The 25,157-nt window shown below is 46.2% G+C and overlaps 1 protein-coding gene across 5 annotated transcripts in view; it reads left to right on the top strand.

The window, feature by feature from the left end:
* MICU1 (mitochondrial calcium uptake 1) overlaps positions 1–23,984 on the top strand; it is an 83,646-nt gene extending 59,662 nt beyond the window's left edge. For all 5 annotated transcript variants that reach the window (XM_063406273.1, XM_063406272.1, XM_063406271.1 and 2 more), the window contains 4 exons: positions 12,221–12,358; positions 16,377–16,485; positions 21,729–21,818; positions 23,216–23,984. In XM_063406273.1, coding sequence (XP_063262343.1) covers positions 12,221–12,358; positions 16,377–16,485; positions 21,729–21,818; positions 23,216–23,379 — 501 coding nt within the window. In that variant the 3' untranslated portion in view covers positions 23,380–23,984. The remainder of the gene's footprint in view (positions 1–12,220; positions 12,359–16,376; positions 16,486–21,728; positions 21,819–23,215) is intronic.
* Positions 23,985–25,157: the final 1,173 nt, after the last annotated feature.

Here is a 25,157-nt window from a genome sequence, read left to right as displayed (position 1 = left end):
GTTAAGTTCTTATCAAGTCAATCATTGCAATTTGAAACTGAATTTATTCCCTTTCTTATTTGGAGCTTACAAATCCAAGTAAGAAACTGACCCAAGGACTGATTGTTTTATTTTTGAATAAAAAAAGGCAGAAAAGTGAAGGCAATTGCCCCGTTCACTGCCTTCCTTTCATGGCCATTAAAGCAGGTGGAGTGGCCCTGCCTTTGCAGGGGGAATAGGCTGCTTGAGGACAATGTTCTTTGTGAACTTTGTCACCTCCTCAGTGCCCCTGCAATTTGAAAGGAATAAAATACTTTTTAAAGTGAAGAAACATCAGCTGTAACTTGACTGTAAAGGCAAGAGAAGCAGAGATTATATGCCCTGGTTTTTCCACTGCCATATTCACTCCAGGGGTGGGCACTGGAGTATTCCTGACCCTTTGCTCCCTCCACAGGTCCCCACTTCCCTCATTTAAGAAGCAGTGGGGATTTCTTTTTTCAGTTTCATGATACTTTTCTTCTTCTTTTTCTACTGTGACAGTTTCTTTTTTGATGATTTCAGTCAATTGTGCATCTTTCTGGCTAATAGTTGCTTTTCTAACAGGTTATTTATAACTGGGGACAATAAAAGATATTTATGTCTGGCTAAGTTATTGAATATCATAAAGGCGTCGTTACTCACTCCCTGCCAGCACCCTTGAGCACAGCACCAGGCTGTGCCTGGCATTTCTGATACTCATTTCCACTGAAACATTGATGGTTCTGTTCTGCCAAACTTAACTTTTCCCTGAGTTGAGGCTACTAAAGCCCTGGTTTTCCTGTTTATAGGTCTCATTGATTTAGGCAAATCAGGCCTATTTCTGTCCTCAGCATTATGCAACATGGCTTCTCTCCTCTTCAGCTTTTATTTCTTTTGACTTGATCTCCCATCTTTTCTCCTTGCTTCACATTTGATGTGTTTGTTCACAGTTAAGGAGCTTTTCACACCAGTGTCTGGTGGGTTTGTGCTGTTCCTTTCCCAGGGAGTGCCCTAATGAACTCAGCTACTTAAAAAGCGCTGTAATTCAGAGATGAGATGTCTCTTGAGAAGAGAAGGCTTTACTCTGACCCGTGTAAATCAGGAAAATGTGAGAAGTGGTGCTCAGCTGAACTCTTGTTCCCTCATCTACTCATCCCTTGCTGGCTCAGTAAAACTGGAGCATGGTCTGAAGCTGGGATGTGGATTTGAAACTCAGTTTTTGTTCATGTTCAGAGCTCTGGGTAAGTCCTTGGGGAAATGCAGGTCTGAAGAATCTCCTGGGGCTGGTGCAGCCCCTGAGTGACCTGGGGCCTCTGTTCTCAAACTGGGATGCTGGCTTTGTCTCTTCCAGAAGAAAGCTACTTGAAGAAAGACCTTTTGTTTAAAGCTGTTTTCCCTTCAGCTCAGGATCCAGGCATTTCTGCAGTTCATACACTTGAGCTATTTTCTGCTGACTGGAGGTGGAACAATAGTTTCTGACCATCTGAACCCACTTTCTGTTTCCTCTTACTGATTTGGTTCTTCTTTTTTGTCAAAATATCCGTGCATATTTCTTGCTAAGATTCAGCAGAAACTCTCACAGAGGAATTAACTCGTGCAAAGCCCTGAACATTTCAACATTGCTTATAGCTGAAGTGCTGACAGCAGGTTTAAGTAACCATGACCTGGTGTTTTCTTCTTCTCTTCTTCCTTTTTTTTTTAATTTTTCTTTTTTTGTGGTTTGTTGTTGTTGTTTTTAAATGCAAGTGTATTTTCCATCATTTTATGGAGACTCAACAGTCAACTCAGTTGCAGGAAGGGAAGGATGAGGAAAGTAAGCACAGCCAGAGGTAGAGGAGATGCTTTTAACATCTTATTTCAACCTTTTGGGGTTTGGCTACTTGCAGAAAGCTGTGGTCAGTTTTTTGGATTATGGGGTGGTCCTGCTTAGCTAAGGCTGAGCCACAGGAACCAGCCCAGCAAATGGGGCTCCTGGCAAAGTCCTACAGCCAGAAATCCTTTTTTTCTTGTGGCTAACCTTGGCAAAGAGTGACAAGTTTGTCTGGACAGGCTCTGCAGCTCTCACCTGTCCCTTGGGTAGAGAGGTGGTGTTGGGCTCTTTCTTTGGTTTTTGAGTGGAAGATCTGTGAGTCTGGAAGATGAATAGGGCTTGACATCATCATGGTTTATGTTATTTCTGCTTGTTAGTGCCTATCCCAGATATTCCTGTGTCTTTGGTGGACCAAAAGGAGCCCCAGCCAGCCTGTGGGGCTCTTCCAGACTAAATCTTTTTAGAATTCTGGAAGTGCATGTAGAAGAGATTTGTGAGCCCTTTGTTCTCCATGTCTTTGTCACTCCTGCAAGGCAGCCCAAAACCTACTGATAGCACTAATTTAATACTTTCCCTCTTACCCAAGGATTAAGGATGCCCCAATGTCCCTCCCAAGAAAAAGGTCTTCCAAGCAAAGAAAAATAGGATTCTGTAAGAATATGGCAAATGTACAAGACAATCATTGCTGTCATCTTGAAAATTCCTTATTTTCTGTGTCTGTTCTGTGACAGGTGATGTGGGAGTAACTTCTTTATCCTGGAAATTCATGTTTTCATGGCCAGTGCCAATACAGTTACTGCCTAGTTTGGTTCTTATGAAGAAGGGGTGATGGATGCTCTTCCATCTGCACACACCTCATTAGAAAGTCCTAGATCCTTTGGGATCTGAGGCGTGTCTTAAAAAATACTCTGGTTTCAGAAGGCATTTCTGATGCTGCTCAGTTGGGTTTTAGGGTAATAACTTAAATCTGTAAGTGCCTTTCTGAGTCCCAGTGTTTTAATAGTTAGTATCCAAGTAATCCTGTAGCAGGTATTAAAAACTGCCCTGTTGTTACCATCTTACTCAAGATTTTTTGGGATTCTGCCTTGTTTTTTATATAGGCTGGCAGAGCAATACAGGTTTTCAGTGATTTGTTAACATGGGCAACAAAGCAGTAATGAGTCACAGATCTTTGTTTCTGCTGCAGTCATTTGGGGGGGAAATGAGTAACTTAAGTAAATTGTTTTGAGTAGCCTGAAAAATGAAGTTTGACAGTGTCAGATTGGCTGAGCTTTGTAAGGAGGAGCCCAAAGCTTGGACTTTTTAGAGGTCAATTTGCTGTTGAACTTACACAAGACATTTTTATTTTATTTTAAGTCACCTTTATGACAGGCTCTGTCATGATGAGCTGTGGTGTCTCTCAAAGCTGTCCTTTGCCTGCTGATCCTCTCATTTCAGCTTTACCACTGACCCAGCCCCTGTGGGAACAATGATGGAGAATGTCATGTTTTCCCTTTTTCCTTATGAATTCTGGTTTTTCAGCAATCCTGTAAGGGATTTTGTGTACTTACACAGTTTTGTCCGTTCTACATTTAGGTCTGTATCTATGTCCTGTATATCTAGAACTCCTGCCTTAGTTCCAGATTTGCTTTCTCTTCTTTCACAAGATCCTTACATCTGAAAAGCCAAACCAGCACTAGTGGAATTGCCTCTTCAGTAGGGCAATAAATGACAGGTACAAAAGTTGTTTCTGTTCTTGGTTAGTGCTTTCCTGACCTGGCTGCAGGGGAGGAGAGGAGTGAGGGCTGATGGCTAAATACAGAAAGCCTAAAGTGTGCCCCATGAGAGCTCTGTTCATCCCAGAGGATGAGTGATGTGTCTGTGTCACTGTTGTCAGCCTGACTAGATAAAAGGTATGTTGATAACTAATAACCTTTAAACAGCTCTGGAGGGAAAGAGGATCTGGATATGGAGGCTCTTCCTCTCCAGAAGTACTTACTGAAGTGAGAGATGGACAAAGCCATGATGAGATTTAGTGCCATGGAGAGGGGAGTTACTGGGAGACCTTCTTCACTCTTCTGCATTTCCTGTGTTAGGAGTTCAGGGAACAAAAGTGAGACTGATGTCTCTGCCTTGGATGGATAGCCATGAAAGTGTGATGGGTGACAGAATTTTGTGACATATCCAGTTAAAAGTGGGATCATCCAACCCCTGTGAATAGTTTCACATCAGGGAGCTCTGTAGTTAAGGAGGCACAATCCAGCATACACAAATGTAATCTGGGAATTTCTAGGCAGGCAGTGGAAGTGATTTGGACAGCTCATCCTGGTTTTGATGGCATTCAGAGCTGGCAGCTGCTTTTGTCTTGGCATGTGAGTGGAAGGAGTCACGTGAAGCTTTCAGGTTGACTGCACTGTCTCAGGGTTGGGGAAAAGCTGGCACTCATTTCTTGTCCAGTGTCAGCCAAAGACTTGGGAAGAATTCAGAGTGGAACACTGATATGGAAAAAAAGAAATCTAAGGATGGGGATAAGTTATGAGGCCATGGCATGTGCAGCTTAAAGGAAAGACAGAAGGGAGATATAACTGTCTCAGTAAACACGAGGAGTCACCATAAAGGAGTCTGAGGCAAGTCATTTTCATCAATCAGGAGCAGCAGAGCAGGTAATGAAATGCCTAAGTGTGCACCAGGGAAAGTTTAGCTGAGATCCAAGGCAGGTTGAATTCCAGTCCCTTTTTCCATTAAACAGGGGGAATGCTGGTGGGTGGGGGTGGAAAGCTGGACTTTGTGCCTCAGTCAGAAGATGCAATAAATGCTGTTCCTAACTGATCCCTCCCTCATCCAAGTGAGGAAATTCGCACCAGAGAAATCAAACCCTCTTCGTGCCTCACTTTGAAAGGCAGAGGAAGACTCTGTGGAGTGGTTTGGGGGACCTCAGGATTTTAACAGCATATCAAGCAACAGCATGTCAGCTGTAAAATCACAGCATGTCCTGGGTTGGAAGGGATCCACAAGGATCATGGAGTCCAACTCCTGGCCCTGCCCAGGACTCCCCAGCAATCCCATAATGTGCCTGAGAGCATTATCCAAACACTCCTGGAGCTCTGGCAGCCTCGGAGCCATGCCCTTTCCCTGGGAGCCTGTTCAATGCCTGCCCACCCTCTGGGAGGAATAATCTTTTCCCAATATCCAGCCTAAACTTCTCCTGACACAACTTCATGTCGTTCCCTTGGATCCTGTCACTGGTGACCAAAATACCCAGTGGTCCAGGAGTGTGCCAGTGAAACTGGCATGGTGGGGCAGCTGCTTGTGAGCATGGTTGGGACAGGCTGGAACACAAAGAAGCAGCTGTGGCATCCTCTTGTTTGGATGGATGCTTCATGGGGCAACCACCTGGTGAGAAAAGACCCACTGCTGCCTTGCTTGTATTTGAAGCAGGTGACTTCAGTGTGGTTGATGCAGTGGCTCTGCAGGGGAAGCTGTGGAGGATTTTATTGGAATTTCTATTTATTGCATCATTAGCAGCAGTGGAAGGCTTTGCTCTGTACCAACAGGCTCCTCTGGTTTATGAAGGGTGTGTAAATCCACTCCGAGCTCCTGCAGTGCAGCAGAGCCTTGTGTGAGACCCCTGCTAATAAAATCCCAGGAGTGCTGTTTGGATTCCTTACCTTGCCAAAGGATTGTGTGGAGCTTTGTCTCAGAGTCCATGAATTAGGAAATACAAGCTCTTTAGCATAGATGCACCTGTTTATGTGTGCACAACCAAGGTAGCCAAGAGCCAGGGAGCAGCAAAAGTTGGTGGGCAAGAGGTTGGGGATGTCTGTGTGAATGTGTTCTTGTGGCAGGTACCTGACTTCTGCCTCCTCCTTCTGCTGATTGAACAAACACCTCAGTCCTCTTGCTCTTTCTTCCCTTTCAGGCTCTGAATTCAGAGCTGTTCTGCAGCTCCACACATTGCTGTGCTTCAGCTCTGGCTTTGCTTCTGCTGATGCAAGAAGGATGTGGAAGCAGGACCCTATTCCTTGCTAGGCTGAATTAAACTCCTGCAAACTTATTTTTCTTGGGGATTGAGCACCAAGGTCAAGCAGAAAACAGTGTGAACTCTTAACAGGCAGTGGGGGAGCTGTATTTCTCAATAAAACTGTGTACAGCACTTCCATGGAGACTTGGGCATTGGTATTTTTCAGAGTAATGGCTTCACTCAGGTACTTGCAGCTCCGCTGTTCTGTTTTCCTGCAAGAGAGTTGGGAGTTTGTTCTGCTTCTGAACTTTCCTCTTATTCAGGGAGTGTGCAGGATGGAAAAACTGCTGTGTTCTGTGGTACCTGGAGCATTGTCAAGGGCAGGGATGGCAGTAACAGAGCCAGGTCTAGAGAGCAGACATGGGAGGAGATTGCTCAACTCTTCCCCCTCTCCATTCCTTTAATTTATCAGACGTGTCCTTTTCCCTGAGCATTACTGATTCCTTCTCTTTAGGTTTCCTTCCTGTCATTCCCTCACTGCACAGAATTTCAAAACCCAGATCTGCTCAGAGCCTGCAGGAAGATATTTTCATTCATGGGGCTGAAGTTCAGGTGCAGCCATCTTTACATAACCTTCTTTTAATCGCTCATTAAAGCGGAACAAGTGGCTGGTGATGGGAATGAATTTTCCCCCCTTGCAGGCAGCAGTGGCTTGCCAAGGTCAATGAAATCTCCAAAGCTTCTCTCCAGCATCAGGTCTGCTGGGATTGCACTGCTGCTGACAGATGGACATTTTTAACCTGGCTGCTACATATTCACTTAGTCAGAGGGGGGAAAGTGTGAACAGAGAGAGCATTTGGGAGATTGGATTTTTCTCAAGTGAAAATAGCTCCCATTTCTTTCATTCCTTTATTATTTTTCAAGGTAAAGAGAAGCAGTGGTCCAGGCTGGGTTTGGCATTTCCTCCTTCCCATTTTCATTCTTGCTGCTGTTGGCACCTCTGAACATCTTCAGAGCTGTGTCTTTGGATGGGTTTTACCAAATAATGCAGTAATTACACCCGGGGGCTCTTTGTAGGCTGTGTCCAGAGCAGACTGAGCTTCATCTTGCAAAACCCAGTCCGCAGAAGAAACTTTTCAGCATAATTATCCCCCCCCTCCTCCAAAAAAATTTGTATTTTAAATCTTCAATCCTCCCAAACAAAAAGCCTTTAGAAACTTTTGTCTTTCTTTTTCTCTGGCAGTAATTTGGTGCCTGTGCAAAACACTTCAGCTTACTCACAAATACATTAAATTTTTTTGGACAGACGAGGTTGCTGGGATTCAGGGAGATAGATAGTGTTTTCCCCTTTCTTTTTCTTCCTGTCATAGTTGTATATGCAACTTGATGAGAGATCCTGGCAGCCTCCTTCTCCAGAACAGTAAACAGAGCCAGTGCTGCAGTAGTTTGCAGATAAATAATGTATTACAGCCTGTCAAATAAAGCTTTGAGCAAATGTCACTTTAAAGGGTCATATATTATGAATCTGAATATCACCCTACAAATCATTATTTCCCAGACCATTTTAATTCCTCATTATGCTCAGAGCAGCTCTGGGAACTGGTCACTTTTTTCAGATACCCCTAAACCTGACAAAATTAATATTAGCAGCATTTCTCCCATGGATTATTTTTTAACCTGTAGAAAGAAGCTCAAAAACCATCCCTCAACATTTCTCTCCCCATTCAAAAGTCCTTGAAGATGTATTTGTCTTTGCTATCTCAATTAGGAATGTGGCACACATACATTTATTTATTTAAGATCCTTGCTTTGAGACTGTAGGGAATACATCATCTGTTTGATTGGTTTTTAGGGGCAACCTTCCTAGAAATTTAAGAGCCTGCTAAAATACAGCTGGATATTTAGCTAACAAGAGTGTTTGGAGAGGACAGGAAGTATATTCTTTTGGCATTGCTTTAGGAAAAGTCTGAGCTGTGTTTTCGTCGTGCTGGCTCGTGTTACAGCTGGTGTTTCTCTCCTGCACGATGGGATTTGGTGGATCCTAAATGCTGTCTGTGCCAGGGGCAATGGCCTGGAGGTCATTTTAGCCATTTTCTTCTTCAGCAAAGCAAGAGACACTTTTGGGCTGGTGTGTGTCTGGCCCAAAAACGCCAGCTTAGGAAGCAGAGGTGTAATTTCCAGGCATAATTTATCCCTCTTTTCCATGGGAGGTTTTGACAGGCACTCATGGTGGTCTGGTGATGCTGAACCCTCTCTGAGGGCTTTGGTGTCCCCTCCCCAGTTGCAGAGCAGGGGTGGCTCTCTTGGTGGCAGCAATCACAAAACACTGCTCCTCCTTTTTAAGCCATTTTTTAAACTCCTATTCTCTGGCTAGAGAGGATTTTAGCACTGGAGTTTTAAGTAGAATCTTCCCCTATTCATACTGTTGACTATGACAAATTTATTGAGGAGGAAGAGTCAGCTGGGAAGAGAAACCTTCCCCTGAGAAGTGTGTGGAACCCAAACTCGGCCTTTTTCTGAGGGAGCTGCTTCATTTCCCACCCAAGCAAGCCTTGCTGGCAGAAGGAGAGATGAAAGGGAACCAATGTCTGCATTTAGGAACTTCCAGCAAGTTGTTTTGGTTTGGTTTTTTTCCACCAGAATGTGTCTCATGGTGGTGTCTCTAAGTTGTTTTGGGCTCGATGCTCCTCAGAGCCTGGGATTTGATTTCCTGCAGGGGAAGACAGATTGAGTTAGTGGAGGAACAAAACAGTGAAGCAAGGAAGAAAAGATATTATGGGTCTGTTGTTTTATGATGGATCCTTGTATTGCCATTCCATAAAGTTGTGCAATTAAGGAGATGTAGAAGCAGGGGAAATTGCTTGTTTGTCCTCTGCTCTCCTCGTGTGAGAAGGATTTTCTCTCAGAAGGAAGGAGAGTGGGGTTATTTGAACAAAAGTGAGCATTTAATCTTATAGGAAAGCGGGAATCTGCTAATCCTGTCAGGTTTGGGGGTAATTTTGGGACTATTTAACATGTGTTTAAGGTTGTGGGTAATCTTTTAAATAACAAAAACTCAGGGAGTACCCTGCTGTTTACTTGGACTGGCAACCGGGACTAGGCTAGCAAAGCTGGTGAAGTCAAGGGCTGCACCCCATTTCTCCTTCCCCTCCCATAGGATTCCAGAGTGCCCTGGGGTCAAAGGGATCTTAAAGCTCATCTCATCCCACCCCTGCCATGGACAGGGACAACTTCCACCATCCCAGGCTGCTCCAAGCCCCAATGTCCAACCTGGCCTTGGAAATCTCATCCAGCCTGGCTTTGGACACTTCCAGGGATCCAGGGGCAGCCACAGCTTCTCTGGGCACCCTGTGCCAGCCCCTCCCCACCATCCCAGGGAACAATTTCTTCCTAATATCCAATCTAAACCTCCCTTCTTTTAGTTTGAAGTCATTCCCTCCTGTCCTGTCCACGCTTCCTGCCAAACTGTTCCATCAACACCTTGGATTTCCTTTCACGTCACATTGGCTTTTAATGAATTTCAAAACACAGCCTTTTCTATTCCAAGCTAATTTCTCCAGCACCTCAGGTGTCCTGGCCTGCAGGGAGAAGCCTGGCCAGCATTCTGTGCCATTCTCTTCGTGCAGATGCAGAATCCACTACTGGCACCAAGTGGCTGCGAGTGGGAGCTGCTGCTGCTGCGGTGTTGGACTCGCTGGCCGGCTGCGTGTGTCCATTTGGGGGCTGCAGTTTGGGATGGGCTGGGATCCCCTGGCCTCTCTTTGTCCTGCTGGGAGCAGGAGCTGCTCCATCCCCTCTGGATAATGCTGGCTGAGCGACTGCTTTGGCCCTGTTTTTCCTTTTTTAAGATCTATGAAAGGGGAAAAGGCTGTCAGGGGACTGGTTTGCCTGTAATAAGTCCCAGTGTGCCATGCCCTGCATCCCCTCCTTGTGGTGTTTGGGGTTATTTCCCCCCCCAGAGAACAGAAAAATAACCTGTACAGTGTCATCCTGTGTGTGGAGGCAAATAATTGTGACTACCTGGGAATAGACACTATTTTTCCTGCTTTTTTCAAGTACCCAGAGCATTTTAACACTTCACACTGTTTGGAGGCTGTGTATTGAGTACTGAAAGAAAAATTCCTGTAGGTTTTGCACCCTCCTTCATTTCCAAGTGGTGAGTTGTGTTTGGCTAGAGGACATTCCAGAGAGTAGAGGGCATGGGTTGGAAAGGGGGTGGCAGGAGTAGCTGGGGGTTTTCTTTCATCAGCAATCAATGAGTTTCCACTCACAAATCCTTTGAAGCCCAGTTTCTTTATGGATAAACACAATCTCTGATGTACCAGGAAAAAAAAAAAAAGCAGAATTCTCTCCTTATAATTAAAGAATTTCTCTTTAAATGACATGCCCTGCTTATCCCTTCTGTAATTAATTTAAATGCATCTGACAGTAGCTTGGAGGCAGGATTTGAACTTTCTTCATCCCTCACTGTGATGCTGTTGCTTTTTCTCAGTTCAGTGGTGGTTATATTGGATTTTGGGAACTGGATGTGGACCAGCTCTCACTTCCCAGCCCCTTTCTGGGCCGACCTTTGCAATGAGCACCACTGTATGTGACAGGGGGCATCTGAGTGTTCTGGTTTAACGTTGGAGATGTTCATTTTAAAGTGAGATAAATAACAAGCAGCCTAAATTCCATTGTTTACAGGCTTTTTTTATTTCTTGCAAATAGTTGTGTGGTGTATCAGTAGAAAAATGAAGATAAAAAGTATTTTAATTTTTCCTTTCTGGTCTTTTTTGTATCTGGTGTAAAACTGACCACAGTCTGAAGGTTTAGTTCCAAAAACCCTGTAAGGAGCTGGTTCTTTATTTCCCCATCTGCAGGGAGCTGCCCAATGCTTGATCCTTAATGCAGGGCAGGGAGAGAGGGGGCTGATGAGCTTTTAGACACCAAATTGAGATTTTCTAGGCGTAGTCACCACTTAGGAGGTTGATCTGAGATATTTGGACCCATTTCCTAGCCTTTAATTAAAGATGCTACCTAAAGCTCTGCTAAAACTCACGGTATTTTAAGGCTGTTGGTAGAAAAATGTTGGTTTGTGTCTCTGGGGATGAAATTAGGAATATTCCAGCAGAAGAAAGCATCAGTGCTGCTTTTGAAGCAGCACTGACGGCAGATTTTTGTGTCCCAGGGGCATTTTCTTTGCATTCTTCAGGCATGACAGAAACTACTACTTTGGCTTTTTAATGAAGAACATTTGCAACAAATGAGTTTCCCCTCTTCTTTCCCCAGCACTAGAGAATGAGAGAGGCCCACATTTTGCATCATGAGTGATCCCCAAAGCCTGTATCAAATGACAGTAAAAATGACCATTTCCCCCCCAGAACTGTGTGGGCCACTCAGGTGAAAGCACAAGGGGGCTGAGGAGCAGAATTTCTCCATTTGGGATCTCTCTCCCTCCTGCCAGAGTCACCCATACAAATCCCTCCAGCCTTGGTGCTCCACTTATCGGGAATCCCTTGATTTCCCACCACGAAAAGCAGCCAAAATCTGGTTGATATGGTAATAATTAAAAATTCATTAGCACTGAAGAGCAGCTGAGGTAGGGATGGTCAACTCAGCAGGCAACAGAATGCCAATCACTGGTACCAAGTTGTTCTCCATGAGTTTAAAAATTAATTTTGTTGTTAAATGTCATCTTCTGGCTTGTGATCAGCTGGAGTGTTGGTCTTGTGTTTCCTGGTAGATTTGAAGGGGTATAATCTGTCTCAAATAAGGGATCCTAAGTGCTGAGAAGATCTTCTCATCTCTGAGATCTGATCTGTGAGATCTTCTGACCAGAAGATCTGTGAAGCTGGGTGAAGTCTAATGTTGGTGCTTGTAGATTCACAGAGGTGGGGGAAAAGGAAAGGATGGAATCCCCATTCTTCAGTGGGCAAAGACCTGGTGCTCCCACCCAGCACCTTCCCAAGCTGGGGAATGGCTCTTCCCTCCTTCCCTGCAGTGGAAGCCAGGAGACAAACTACTGCAGGAGAGATGGATTAGTGGAGAAAACATTTCTCTTTTTGGAGGTTCTGCAGGGACTGGAAGGGTCTGAGGATGAGGAGAACTTGGGGAAGGTGAAGTCTGGAGACATCCATGAACCTTCCCTTGCTGGGACACTGGTACAGGCCTTGGAGCAGGGAAGAGTAAAATGAGAAGACCTTTGCAAGACTTCCCTTTGGTTTATTAACCACTGTCCCTGTTTAGAGCAGCCATTAGCCCAGTCCTGTGGGATAAAACTGGGAGGGCGAGGTAGGGTGGACGGGGAGGAATTGCACACAGGGAGAACGTGGAGGGACAATGAGGAAAGCAGATACTGGAGCACATCAGGACTCCTCCTTCACCAGTGTTTCCTGCCAGGTTAATTTTTTATGGTGCCTTTTTTATGCTCCCTAGCTCACGTGGAGCTCTGTGCTGCTCATGGTTCTCATCTCACTTTCCCTCCCCTGCAGTTCGAGCGGCACGAGCCGGTGGAGGGGCGCATCACGGAGCGGCAGTTCGGGAGCATGCTGCTGGCGTACAGCGGCGTGCAGTCCAAGAAGCTCACTGTCATGCTCAAACAGCTCAAGAAGCACTTCCAGGATGGAGAGGTCAGTGGCGTTCATGGAAAATTTGGGAAAATATCTCAGCCCCAGGCTGGGCTGAGAAATCAGTTAAGCAATCCTCATCTTTGGAAAAGCATCGGCTCCGTGTTAAGCCGTGGTGGAGAGAGGGAAGAGCTGGGAGTGCAGTGGTCCAGTGCAGGCTGTAGGTTTATTCCTTATGAAAACAGATGCTGTAATTTTAAAAATTCAATTTGCTGAATGGCACCCTGGGTCTGGAGCCAGAGCAAACACTGAAGCCGTGCTCCCAGTTCCTGGCTCGACCTTGGATTCATTAGGTGCTGTGACCGGGCAGTTTATTATTTAGTTATTAACTTCTGGGAAAAATTACTCACAATTTAGAGAGTAAGTTTGCAGACCCTACACTCATTAATTCAGTGAGAGACCTTGGAATAAGATATCCATACCACAAGATGTGCTTTATCAGGTAAGGCAAGTATGGGCTGAGAAATTATTGAGCATTAGAATTTTACATCTGCCCCTATAATGGATGTTCTTTTATTAAGCCAGAATGTTCTTTTATTAACTGGGATATAAACAAGCAATTCATCAAAGTGAGAACGGATGGAAAGTCTTTGGCTGGCTGTTTTAGAGCTGCTTTCTTCTGACATCAGAACCAGAGTTTATTTCTTAACTGGTTTGGGTGCCAAGTGTGTTATAAAACACAAGTTTTAACTAAAGTCTGCTCCTTTTTCTGTTCCTTAATGGGATTCCTACACTGACAGCAATCATTTGATTTCTCCAGGAAAAAATACCTTAATGCAATGTGTGTCTAATAGAAAAGATCAGCTCTGGCTTTGAAGTTTGCAAATTGTTGATTCTTTTGCTGTGATTTTTGGGTTTATATACATATATATGTATGTATGTATAGATATTACTGAACAGTAGCTGGATGTGTGAGAAAAGAGGGAAAGGAATTTATTTTGGAAGGTTTCCTACAGCAGATGTTTTCTTCCTGTGTAAGCCAAGACCCTTACATCTGTGCCAGAGGAAGGACTTCTTGTTCTTACCTTATTCCTCATCCCCAAATCAGCCAGACTGTCTTTCTATTTACAGCCACCCAGATTCAGAGCAAATCTTTATCTTCCTTTATTCCAAGGACTTCCAAGGAGAAAAAATGGGCAATAGGACAAAAAAAAATTATATTTGCAAGGAACAGAATTTGTGAAAAATTCATGATTCCTTACACTAGTGAGGATGAAATGCCCAGAAACCGTCCCAAACTCGCCCAGTGAGGCTTTCCCTTGGAAATGCATTTCTTTGGAGAGAGCTTTCTTATGGAATCTGCCAAACCTTGTCTTTCTTGCCTGATGTCTTGACTGCACAAGGCAACCCTGGCAGCCTCCAAAACAACAAAACTCTGGGTTTAATCTAATCTTTAGCTGTTTTCCAATGCTGTTATGCTTCATTCCTGCTTTTGGGAGTAATAAGTTTTCTTCTACTAACTGCTAATCTGCTTTTTGTTTTTATTTTTCTTGAGGAACAATCCCTTCCTCCCCTGTGTAGGTGAGCTTTGCCTATTCAGCAGAGCTGCCACACTCTGTTTTGTCTAACATTGCTTATGAGTGTCCTCCCCAAGTTGTACTTCCACAGCTGCTTTTCTCCTAGTAAAAAGGATCTGAGTCATCAGCAATATTCACAAGCAAGGTATTATTTGATTTATGCCCCTCTAACTGCTAGAAAACCAAGCTGTCTCTTCAGAAACCAGTGATTCATGTCATCTCCTCCGTGTGCTTCGGGGTCTGGCTGGGGTATTTTTCTGTGGAGATAGCAGGGGGTGGCAGTGAGGTGGAATTCCTGGCTGAACCTGGGTTCCCAGGTGAAAAGCCTTAATTTCTGCAGGAGATGTTTGAGCTGTTGTGTTATAAGCAGGTAAGTGCTCCTGGAGTCTCCCTGCTTATGTTTTGTGAGCATTACTTGGGTGATGAAGGGATTCAGCTGATTATGAATCAACAGCTGGAGCTACAAATGCCTTGAAAGAAGTGATCATTCATCTGTTGACTTGCCTGAGGCTGTCCCAGTCTCTGATTTTTATTTTATTTTGGTAGCTGGATCAGAGTTAATCCTGATGCCAGCCTCACCTATAGGATTCCTCAAAAACTGTTAAGTTTCATAATACTGATGGTATTCTTGCTACAGCCATTCAGTGGTTTTGTCCTCATGAAAGCCACGATTTGTAGGATACACGTCTGTCCCTGGTTTTCTTTTTTCAGCTGGTGAAAGGACCACAAAGGCCAGGTTGGGTGGGGCTGGGAGCAGGTAGGTGGAAGGTGTCCCTGCCCATGGCAGGGGGTGGAATGAGATGGGCTTTGGGATCCCTTCCCATCCAAACCATTCCAGGATTCCAAACAAGGGTCCATTTCACACAGACAGCAATGCTGCTTGGCCTTGGCATCTGCTGCTTTGGGAATTCCAGGAGAATAGAGAGGTTGATGGCTCTCTGCTTAGAACATTCCGAACCTCAGATGTCCCAGACAGAGCAGGCACATCTCAGCAGTGTCTTCTGCTGGCCTGGAAGTGGCCACACACCTCGTGGTTCCTCCAGGCTTTCCACACCTCAGTGCCCTGCTCCCAGGCAGGGAGGCATGGTGATAATTGCAAAGATATTTTCTCTTGTACAACCATTGTACAAAACAGAGGGATCTTTGCAATGCTTCCTGCAGAAGTACCTGATTTATTGGATTTTTTTTTTCCCTAGGACAGAATTTAATTTAATTTAATTCTGCTGTGCATCCTAGTGTTCCTCTCAGGAAGAGGAGCAGGCAGACCTTCAAGGAAAGCTCCATGCAGAGTCACCAGGGATTTCTCTCTTCAGTTAGCTCTGTTGTCCACATGTGCTCTCCGATTTTGCCATCTCATCCTTTTTGGCCCAGATCCATGAGCCCAGGGCTGACAAAGCTGCTGTTGCATGTGTCAGTGCACACGTAGATCAGCAGTGCAGTGCCACATACTCACTCACAGCAAAGATGGGAACAAGCTGCAAATGTCTGTATGGAAAGACCTTAAAAATGTTCTTTTTCTTTCTAAAGACTGGTGGCTTCTTCCCTGATTAGAAGTTGTTGGAGCAGAGTTACAGCAGATTGTGTAAATTTATATTTGACAGTACCTGCTGAACACATCCAGATCATGGAGCTGTGCCGTGTTCTGCAGTTAGATTTTTAATATCTTGCTCTATCAATCTGTTGTGCCAGGCATAATAGGAGGAGCCTGAACCTGAACTCCTCTTGACAAGCTGATTTATGTCTCCCAGAGAGGGAGTCTGAGTGGTTATTACTGTGGTGATGATTCACCTCCTCCCTTGGCTCCATGCCGTGGCCCTGCTGGAGGAGTTGGAGGCTCCAGCTCTTGTCCCAGCACTGCTGGGGTTGTGCTGGAGCTGAGCAGGCTGGTAAAATCCGGGCTAGTGTAACCAGGTGGGGTTCCCAGAGCTGTGCTCATGGGCAGTTCTTCTCCTGGGGAGCTCAGGATGATTTTCCATCACTATCCCAGAGCGTGGCTGTCGGCTCTCACCGAGCACATGCTCACCTGGCCCAGGTAAGTGCAGCACACAGGGCTCCAGCAGCAAAGCAAACTGGGGCACTTCTGTGCTTTAGTGTCACCTTCTGCCACACTGGGTAAGACACGGATTCCCCCAGGGAGGCCTGAATCTCTTGGGAGAGACCTTACAGTGCACGGACTGTTTAATGTTGTCTTTGCAAGTGTGCAGGCTTCAAAAACCATCAGTTCACCAGTTTGCAGTGGTGTCCTGCATCCCAGCTGCAGGCTTGTGGTGTGTCTGCTCTCCTGGGAAATGGTTTTCAGTCCCTTCCTGTTGGGGACTGGTGGGGCCAGGAGGGGAGCAGGAGTACAGGTCACAACTCACAAGTGCCAAGGTGGAGTTTTTGGAGTGTGCAGATGAATTCTCTTCTGGCTACAGCTTTGGGCCAGTGAGTCACTGTGTCATTTCCAGGCAGTGTCCATGGTGTCCTTGTCCCATTGCCACATGAGTGTCTTTTCTCTGTCCTAGGGGCTGACATTTGAGGAGGTGGAGAACTTCTTCACTTTTCTGAAGAACATAAATGACGTGGACACGGCTTTGAGCTTCTACCATATGGCTGGAGCTTCTCTTGATAAAGGTATTAAAGCCTGGGGGATGTTCAGGTGCTGGAAGCCTGAGGGAGCACAACTCATGCCATGTCTTTGCCATTAGGAAGATGTCAGACAGGCCCAGGCTGACAAGTTAAAAATGTACCCAAATTGCAGTTCCCCCCTGTAATGAGGTGCTTAGCTCATTACATCCATGGATAAAGAGGGATTTCAGGTTTTTCCAGGGTTTTAGATACAGGGGGAAAAAAAAGGCTGACACGTGCAGCCTGAATGGATGAGGAAGCAGTGATTTCGTGGTGGTACCTTCAGAAGGACCATTCTGCTGTGTGCAGAGCCAAGGTGACCTAAGGAGTGTGCCTCAGATCCCAGGGACACCAGTGTTTCTTCTTCATCCACATCCTCTGAAGGGACCTTTTTTTCCTTATACAAAGAACTTCAAAAATGAGTGTTAAAAAATCCTCGCAGAGTCATCTTCTGTGGAGGTCTCTGATCCACGTGGAAGAGACACAGCGACAATGGGGCTGGTGGTAGGAACTGCTCAACCTTTGCTTTGTTTCAGCTTCGTTCAAAAATCATAGGTTTTGCCTAGAAATAAGGGCTGGATGCTGCATTTCTGATTGGAAATCCAAGCAGTGGCAAACACCTTCAGAGCTCCTGCGAGTGCTGGAGAGAAAGAGGGGGAGCACTGAGGTGCTAGACTGAGCATTAAAGTCTGTGCAGAGACTCTATTTCAGATAACCCACAGTCCAGAGGAGTGGGCTGAATAAACCTCAGAGCTGGTGTTTCCTGGGGACCTTGTTAATAATGTGGTTTATTGATCAGACCAATCCATATCCTCCTCCTTCTCATCATGTTTCCTTCTCTCAGCTGGTCTGTCTCAGGTATGTTCTTAGATATGATGCACTGATGTAATGAAAAAAAACCCAAAATATATTTCAAACCAAAGTCCCACTCTGCTGCCAGGATCTGTCACAAGTGCCTGCTTTCGTCTTTAGGTGTTTCTAAGAGGGATTTTTTAAAAAAACAGACTGAGAATAAAAAAAAGATGGCAAACTCATTAAAAGATTTTTAGGCTAAGTGGAAACTCTTGTCTACTACAAAGTTAAAGCTGATTTATTTAGACAGCTGCAAAATTAAACATTTTGGAAGCCAACTATTCCAACTGCTGCTGTTGTGGGAATATTAAGGCATTAATAGGTTTTGGGGTAGTGGAATTACAGAGGGAAACAAATGTGTCACATCTCTTCTTCTGTGTCAGCATCCCTTCTCATCTTAAAATTTTTGGGGTGAAATCATCTGTGCTCTTTGGTTTTAGATCATCATTGCCTTCAGACTTAAAGAACCTGACAAGACTTTTTTTCATTTAAAAGTAAAATCCCAAGTCTGGGTGTGCTGCTGCTGCTCTGAGCCCTTTCTGCAGCATCCCAGAGGAGGTAATAGCCCAGCAAATCAAATTTACTAAGTGCCTACAGGAAATTAGCATTTGTCCTGTCATTGAATATGCATTTTTGCAAAATTTAGATCTGTGTACAGTTGGTAAATCAGCGTGATTGCTGTTTAATTATGTGCCATTAATGAGCTCGTGCAGCCACTGAGCTGGGAGTGTTTGGCTGGGGTAAGGGAACCTTCCTTGGCCAGGGATCAGATTTAAGTCAAGTAAACCATAAATGGGGTGTGCCCCCCCAAAGTAAAGGTTGCTGGTTACAAAGTAACAAATGTAAAAATTACACTGGGATGGGGACCAGAAAGTGGTTAGTATTTGTAATAATTTGCTGCTAACAATGCAGCAAACATTATTATGATTTTAGAAGGTCTGTTTAAAATTTCAGAGGGGAAAAAATGGCTGGTAGCAAACAGCCACAGCTTGACAGCCTGTTTTCTGTGCTGAATTAAAGTCGCTTCTTCTTCTAAAAAGGATTATAAACCTGTATTTTAATGACCCATTTGAAAACACCCAGATTATTCATTAGCCCATCTTTCATTTTCCCAGCAACATAATAGCTGTCATTCTCTTAAATCACAAACAATCCTTAGAAGACTTCCTCAGCCTGGGCTCACAGCTGGAAGCAGGACAGGAACTGAATTTGGTGCTTATTCCCCTTTTAGGAGGGTGTGAGTTGCACTTTTTGTGGCACTGTGGGCAGCCAGGCTTTTCCCTTCTGCCAGCAGAGAGCTGTGGGATAACTCCTGTGGGGTTTAGGGCAAGGCATGGATGGGCCAAAGCACGGGGAGACTGCTGCTGATCCATGGCTTGGAGCAGGGCTGCAGCCCCAGAGAGGTTCATGGAAAATCATTTTATTTGAATCATGCTGCTTGGAACGGCTGCAGAGTCGACAGGGAATTGGGAAGGAGGCAGAGGTGAGCTGGAATGCAGTCCTGGAATTGCTGCTTGCTCTCCTCTGCCTTGGAGATGGATGGAGGAAGGCAGCCCTCCTGGAAGCACAGTTCAGATTGTTCCTCTGGAATAATGGCAGTGCTGGTAGTTGGGAGGGGTCTCTGGAGACCCTCACATCCAGCAGGATCCCCTGCAGCTGCTCGCCCTGGGCCACCTGCAGTCAGGTTTGGGATGTCTCCAAGGAATCTCCTTTCTTTCCACATTCTGGCTGTGGACATTGCACAAACAGGGGCTTGGCTCTGCCTTTGGTCTCAGAGCTCTGCTTTTTTCTCCCTGATCTCCGTGACTTTCTGTGCTGCTCCCTTTGATGTCAAAACAGCTTCTGCTCAGCTGCAGGGCAGCACACAGGATTGCATAAGGCTTATCCATCTCTCTCCTGGATGGGTGCTGCAGCACGTAGTCATGCAAATGATTTGTAAAAAGTTAAATGTGTTTTGGTAGCTATACTGCCAGTGATAGCATCCAGCATTTCCAGCTGGAGCCTTGACATGAAACGTGTGCATCAACGTGAGACTGATTTCTGGAAGCCCAAAACAGAGTCCTGCCTTTCCACCCTGGGATGGCCCAAGGCAGCGAGCTCTGCTCCCATCACCCCGAGTGCCATTTGGAAGACAAAGGCAGCAGCCCAGCTGTCCATTCTGTTGGCCACATGTGTGATTAATCTCAAGTTGGAGGGAAAAAGTGAAGTTTGCCATCTGGCGAGGCTGTGGCCTGGAGCGCAGCCCCGTCTGCAGGCACTGGGTGAGGCAGCGCTCACGGTGCGGCTCTGGGAATCAGAGTGGAAAAAAGGAGAACTGTGTCACACACTAAACCTGCAGAAAATAACTCAGATGGCTCATTAAAGGAACCAGTGGGAGATACCAATGCATGAAATTTTAGAAGCTTTTCAAGATGGAAATGTGGAACTCTTTTTTTTGATGGTATGAAATCCAGGAGAATTTCTGTCCCAGAACCCCAAACATGGACAGGTTTTATTTTAAGAAATGTTGCCCAGACAGCACCTATTTCATTCTGTGAAATGGTAAAGAAATTACTCCAGCAGGTTTGCTTCAATTTTATTTGCCTCCCTGAGCTGCCTTGTGGTTTGGAGCATGTGTATGGAAGTGGGAAGCAGAGATGCTTCCCCTCTTCCTTAAAATTCCTTAAAAACAAGCACAGCACTGTCATGCAGCCCCTGTGAAGTCATTTTGGCATCAAGCAAGGACTGATGAAGCTGACACTTTTGCAGTTGGGTTAATAAGAGGGGAAGCAGGAATTGGTGGCCATGAGTACAAGCTGCAGCTGGGCAAACTGTGGCCATGAAAAATAAACAGGAGGGAAAGGATCAGGAGACTCCCTGCAGAGACAGAAGGAGCAGGTACAATCTCAGCAGAAAAATGTGACTTATAATTAACGGAATTAGGACAAGGGGCAATGGTTTCAAACTGAAAGGGGAGATTTTGATTTGATGTTAGGTAGAAATTCTTCCCTGGGAGGGTGGGGAGGCCCTGGCACAGGGTGCCCAGAGCAGCTGTGGCTGTCCCTGGATCCCTGGCAGTGCCCAAGGCCAGGCTGGACAGGGCTTGGAGCAGCCTGGGATCATGGAAGTTGTCCCTGCCCATGGCACTGGATGAGCTCTAAGAGCCCTTCCAACCCAAACCATTCTGGGATTTTGTGATGCAGGAAATCATTCTAACATTTTCTTTTACATGTAAGGCTACAGCCATAGGGCACCAGGAGGGGAGGATGGCATCAAGGTGAAGCACCTTGAGAAAAGTTTTACATTTACAACAAATTAAATGAAATTTGGTGTTGCTGTCTGAGGAAATACAGAGTAATAACTGCTGACTGCAGCTACATCACTCATGGAGAAAAGGAATTTCACTCCAAAAGAATAATTACATGGGAAAAGCAGGGTCTTACTTGAGATTATATATATATTACATATATACAATGTGTCATTTCAATTTTCTCCTACATTATTTAGTAGAAGGAGAGGTTTTATAGGGGAAAGGACCTGATGGTGGCTGTGAATTCCTCTCAGAAAACCCCAGATTTCACTAAGGGGAGCAGAAACGTGGTGGAATGTACCAATAATGTAAACATCCATGAAAAAGAATCCTATTAGAAATATTTTATGCAGTTTGTAATTAATCCAGTTACAGTGTATATTGGATGATTATCTTTTCCTTTCTGACACTTTTAACTCTCCAAAATTCCTGAAGGACTGGGGGTGCAGAAACCCATAAGGATGCTGTGGAGGAAGGCAGAGGCTGTTTGTGGTTTCAGCATGGTTTTTTGATGCACCACTTCCCTCTTTTCCCTTGCTCTACAGCTAAACACTGATCTCAGTTGCTGTGGATGGCGTTTCCTTGGGTCAGGTTTGTGGGGAAGCAATTTAACTTTAAATACACTCAAAGCAACCTAGCGAGGGGGCTTTTTTTTCCCATATGTGCAGCAAACCTTGCCAGATTGATAGCTCCATGGATTGCCCTTTTCTAAAGGTGGGAATAAAACTCCTGTTTGCTTCTCTGCTGCCAGTCTGGGGAGAAAATGGAAACAATTCTTTACAACTCTTTATTTTATTGCAAGGTTAATCTGGTCTGCTCCCTGCAGGAGGGTGGTTGGGTTCATTCTGCAATTACTGGGTTGCAAGAGGAAAAGCAGTTTTTGGAATTCTGGAATTTTCGAATTCTGGAATTTTGGAATTGAAGCCTGCAGGGATAGTTGCTTGAATAGAGAGAGTATCATCCTTGGAATGCTGTCAGAGGGAGCTGCTTTGTTGATCAAGCTTATTCCAGGCCTCTCTGGAGACACAAAGGCTGTTTTCCATGGAGGAACAGGAGTCTCCTGCTGTGGCTGAGCCCTGTGTGACCCTGTGCCCTCCCTGTGTTGCAGTGACCATGCAGCAAGTGGCCAGGACAGTGGCCAAGGTGGAGCTCTCGGACCACGTGTGCGACGTGGTGTTCGCGCTCTTCGACTGCGATGGTGAGTGAGCACCCGAGCCCAGCCAGGCAGGGGAGAGGCAAGCAGGAAATCCAGGGGACAAGGGCTCTTCTTGCCTTGCTCTTTGTCCCTGATCTGTGGTGATCCCCTGCCCTTCTGTGAAGGGCATCCAGTGGTACCCACCCTGGGATCCTGGAGCACGGACAGGAGCGTTTGGTGTGCACACTTTGCTCCTTTTTCCCCCTCCCCAGGGCTCCAGTTTGTTTAACAAAATGAACTGTTGTGCTCCAGTGTTGGACACGAGCTGGTCTGGGGCTTCATCTCCAAAGTCTTAGACAAATGTCAGCTTAATTTTTAATTAATTCATAGCAGCTCTGTGCCCTGCTGGGAAGCTGGTGGCTTTGCAGGGGGTGCGAGCACCCTGGGGTAGTTGTTGTCACAGTGAAGCACTCCCAGCTTGATTTAACAGGAGTTACTGGAGTCTTTGCCAGGTGACAGCAGTTCTGACTGAGAAAGAAAAAAATTCTGCATTTGCCCAAAACTGCCAAGTCAGAATCAGTCCTGACTGGCACCTGCTTTTCCACCACAGTCACCAGCATCTGGCAGCTCTGAGTGGCAGCACTGGTGCATAAGTATGAAGATTAAAAAATGTATTTAATTATTTTATTTCTTGTTGTCCTTCTTGGTTTCAGCCCCACCTGCTCTTTTGCACTTTTTAAGGTCACATCTCCTGTTTTATTTTCCTCTGTGCTTCAGTACCACTGAAGTGATACAATCTTCAAGCCAGATGATCAGGCTGGAGATTAGAATGAGCTGAACTGTATCCAAATACTCCCTGTTTGCCTTCTCTCAGAGGAGAATCTCCTAAATATTTTGATAGCAAATCTTCAGGGAGAAAGACTCTCGTTGCCAGAGTCCCCCAAGGAAGAAACCAAGTAGAAAAGCAGGCACAGGCTTTTTTTTATTATTATTATTCTGTTGTTTTCACTCTGTCAGAGTTTACAGACCTTAAAAATCTGTAGCACTGGAGGGAATTTTGCTCACCCCTTGATCATTTTTCCAATTTCCAATTTGCTGGAATTTTGCTGCCTAGTGGCTGCATTCTCCATAACATCATTCATCAGAACAACAAATCTTCCCTTCTACTCCATTAGAAAAATTTGTGCACCCATAATTTCCTAAGTCACTTAAGGCAGTGTTTCCTGGGAGGACACAGACATTTGGTTTGCATTTGCTTTTCTGCCTCCTGCAAGCATCCATAGGGTTGGGATTTACTCTCCGTGGCTCAGAAACCCTTACTCAGCAGGATATTTTGGCAGGTGGGAGGTAAATGTGGTCTCAGTTTGCACAGGAAAGGACACTCATGGCTGCTGCCCTTTAGAGTTATGATTCAAGGAAGTTGTTTGGGGGTCTCTGATCCTTTTTCCTCCTTGTTGCAGGGAACGGGGAGCTGAGCAACAAGGAGTTTGTTGCCATCATGAAGCAGCGCCTGATGCGAGGCCTGGAGAAGCCCAAGGACATGGGCTTCACACGGCTCATGAGGGCCATGTGGAAGTGTGCCCAGGAGACAGCGTGGGACTTCACAGCCCCCAAGCAGCAGTAGAGGGGGTGGCAAGGAGCAGCCCCATTCCCTGGCTCAGCCCTGACACAGCCCATGGGCACTGAGGGGTGGCACCAGGCTCTGGAGAGCCCAGGCTGTCTGTCACAGGAGGGGTTTGTCAGTCCAAGTTACAAATCCAGCCTGTTGCATTTGCTTGCTGCTGGCTCCTTAATATTCCTCTCCCCCAGGAATAAGGAAAGGACTTTTACTGCCACCTCTTCTGCAGTGTGATGTGCCCTGCTCGAGGGCTGGACCCCAAACCACCTTTATTTAATGCTATGAAAAAAGGGCACGGGGGCTATTTTGATTCTCAGAGTGCTCCTCGGAAAAGCCAGGCAATTCCTGCATTTCCTGGATCCCAGATGGGGATTTCAGCCAGCCTAAAGCTCCGTGCTGCACCTGCTGCAGAAGGGCAGCTAAAAGTAATGGAGCAGGTGGCTCTCCTGCCCTTCCTGCCCTGCACAAGCATCGTGCTGCAGGAGCTCCCTGAGTGATTTCCTAAATGGAGAGCCCTCTCTGTGGGGAATTGCACCGGGAAGGGGCTGACAGGCGTTGTCTGCCGGGTGCTGTCCTCTGGAAAATCTCATGTAAAGATGTTGCTCACAGCAGCCTGGCTCTGTCTCTTCACTGCTCCACATCCTCCCCCAGGGCTGGGGCTGAGGCATCGAAGATGGGGTGTTCAGGAAGGGGGAAAACCCTGTGACTTTCCAGAGCTGGATGGACACAGAGGATAAATCACTCCTGGAATACTTTCCTTCCCAGCACAGGAAGGACATGGAACTGCTGGAGGGAGTCCAGAGGAAGCCACCAAGATGATCAGAGGGATGGAGCACCTCTGCTATGAGGAGAGGCTGAGAGAATTGGGATTGTTCAGCCTAGAGAGAAACTCCAGGGTGCCCTAATTGTGGCCTGAAGGAGGTGACAAGAAACATGGAGAGAGACTATTGACAAGGGCCTCAAGTGCCAGGACAAGGGGAAATGGTTTCCCACTGTCAGAGAGGAGGGTTAGATGAGATATTAGGAAGAAATCCTTCCCTGTGAGGGTGTGAGGCCCTGACACAGGGAGCCCAGAGAAGCTGTGGCTGCCCCTGGATCCCTGAAGTGTCCAAGGCCAGGTTGTACAGGGCTTGGAGCAGCCTTGGATAGTGGAAGCAGGGAGTGGGACTGGATGGGCTTTAAGGTCCTTTCCCACCCAAACCATTGTAGGATTCTGTGGTTCATACAGGGATATGGATCCTCACACTCCAGCTAGAGTCACCTTCCTCCCCCTCTCATTTCCCACCCCGAGCCTGCTCCTTTGGGGTGGTTGGGGTGTCCCTGTGCTGTCACACACATCGCACCCCCCAGGCCAAGGCAGGAGTGCAGGTTTGGCTCTTCTGCCTGCAGCTGTTCTTCCCTCTCTCCTGCCTGCTCCCCATGGCCAGCCTCCAGGGATGTCACCTGGCTCTGAATTCCCTCCTTTGGAACGAAGGTTGTTGGCGCCAGCCCCGGCGCGACTGAATGTGAAACAGCGGGAAAGAGCCCCGAGCAGCCTCCTCCCTCTTTAGCGTCTCCTTCAGCCCGTTCTGGGCACGGTCCCTGCAGCCAGGGCCTGTTTCAAAGGCAGGAAACCCGGTAAGGAGGAGGATTCCAATCTAAGAGAACTCCTGCAGGGATTAATCCTTCCCTTCCGCACCTCCTCCGAGAGCTGGATCTGGGGGTGCCTTTTGGCGTCCCCTCCTGCTGTTGGGGGCCGGCTGGGTCCACCTAAATCCCGCACCCCCGGACTCCCCGTGTGCCCC

The sequence above is a fragment of the Prinia subflava genome, chromosome 9, assembly GCF_021018805.1.
Source record: "Prinia subflava isolate CZ2003 ecotype Zambia chromosome 9, Cam_Psub_1.2, whole genome shotgun sequence".
NCBI classification, from domain to species: Eukaryota; Metazoa; Chordata; class Aves; order Passeriformes; family Cisticolidae; genus Prinia; species Prinia subflava.
This window is presented reverse-complemented; position numbering and strand designations above follow the sequence as displayed.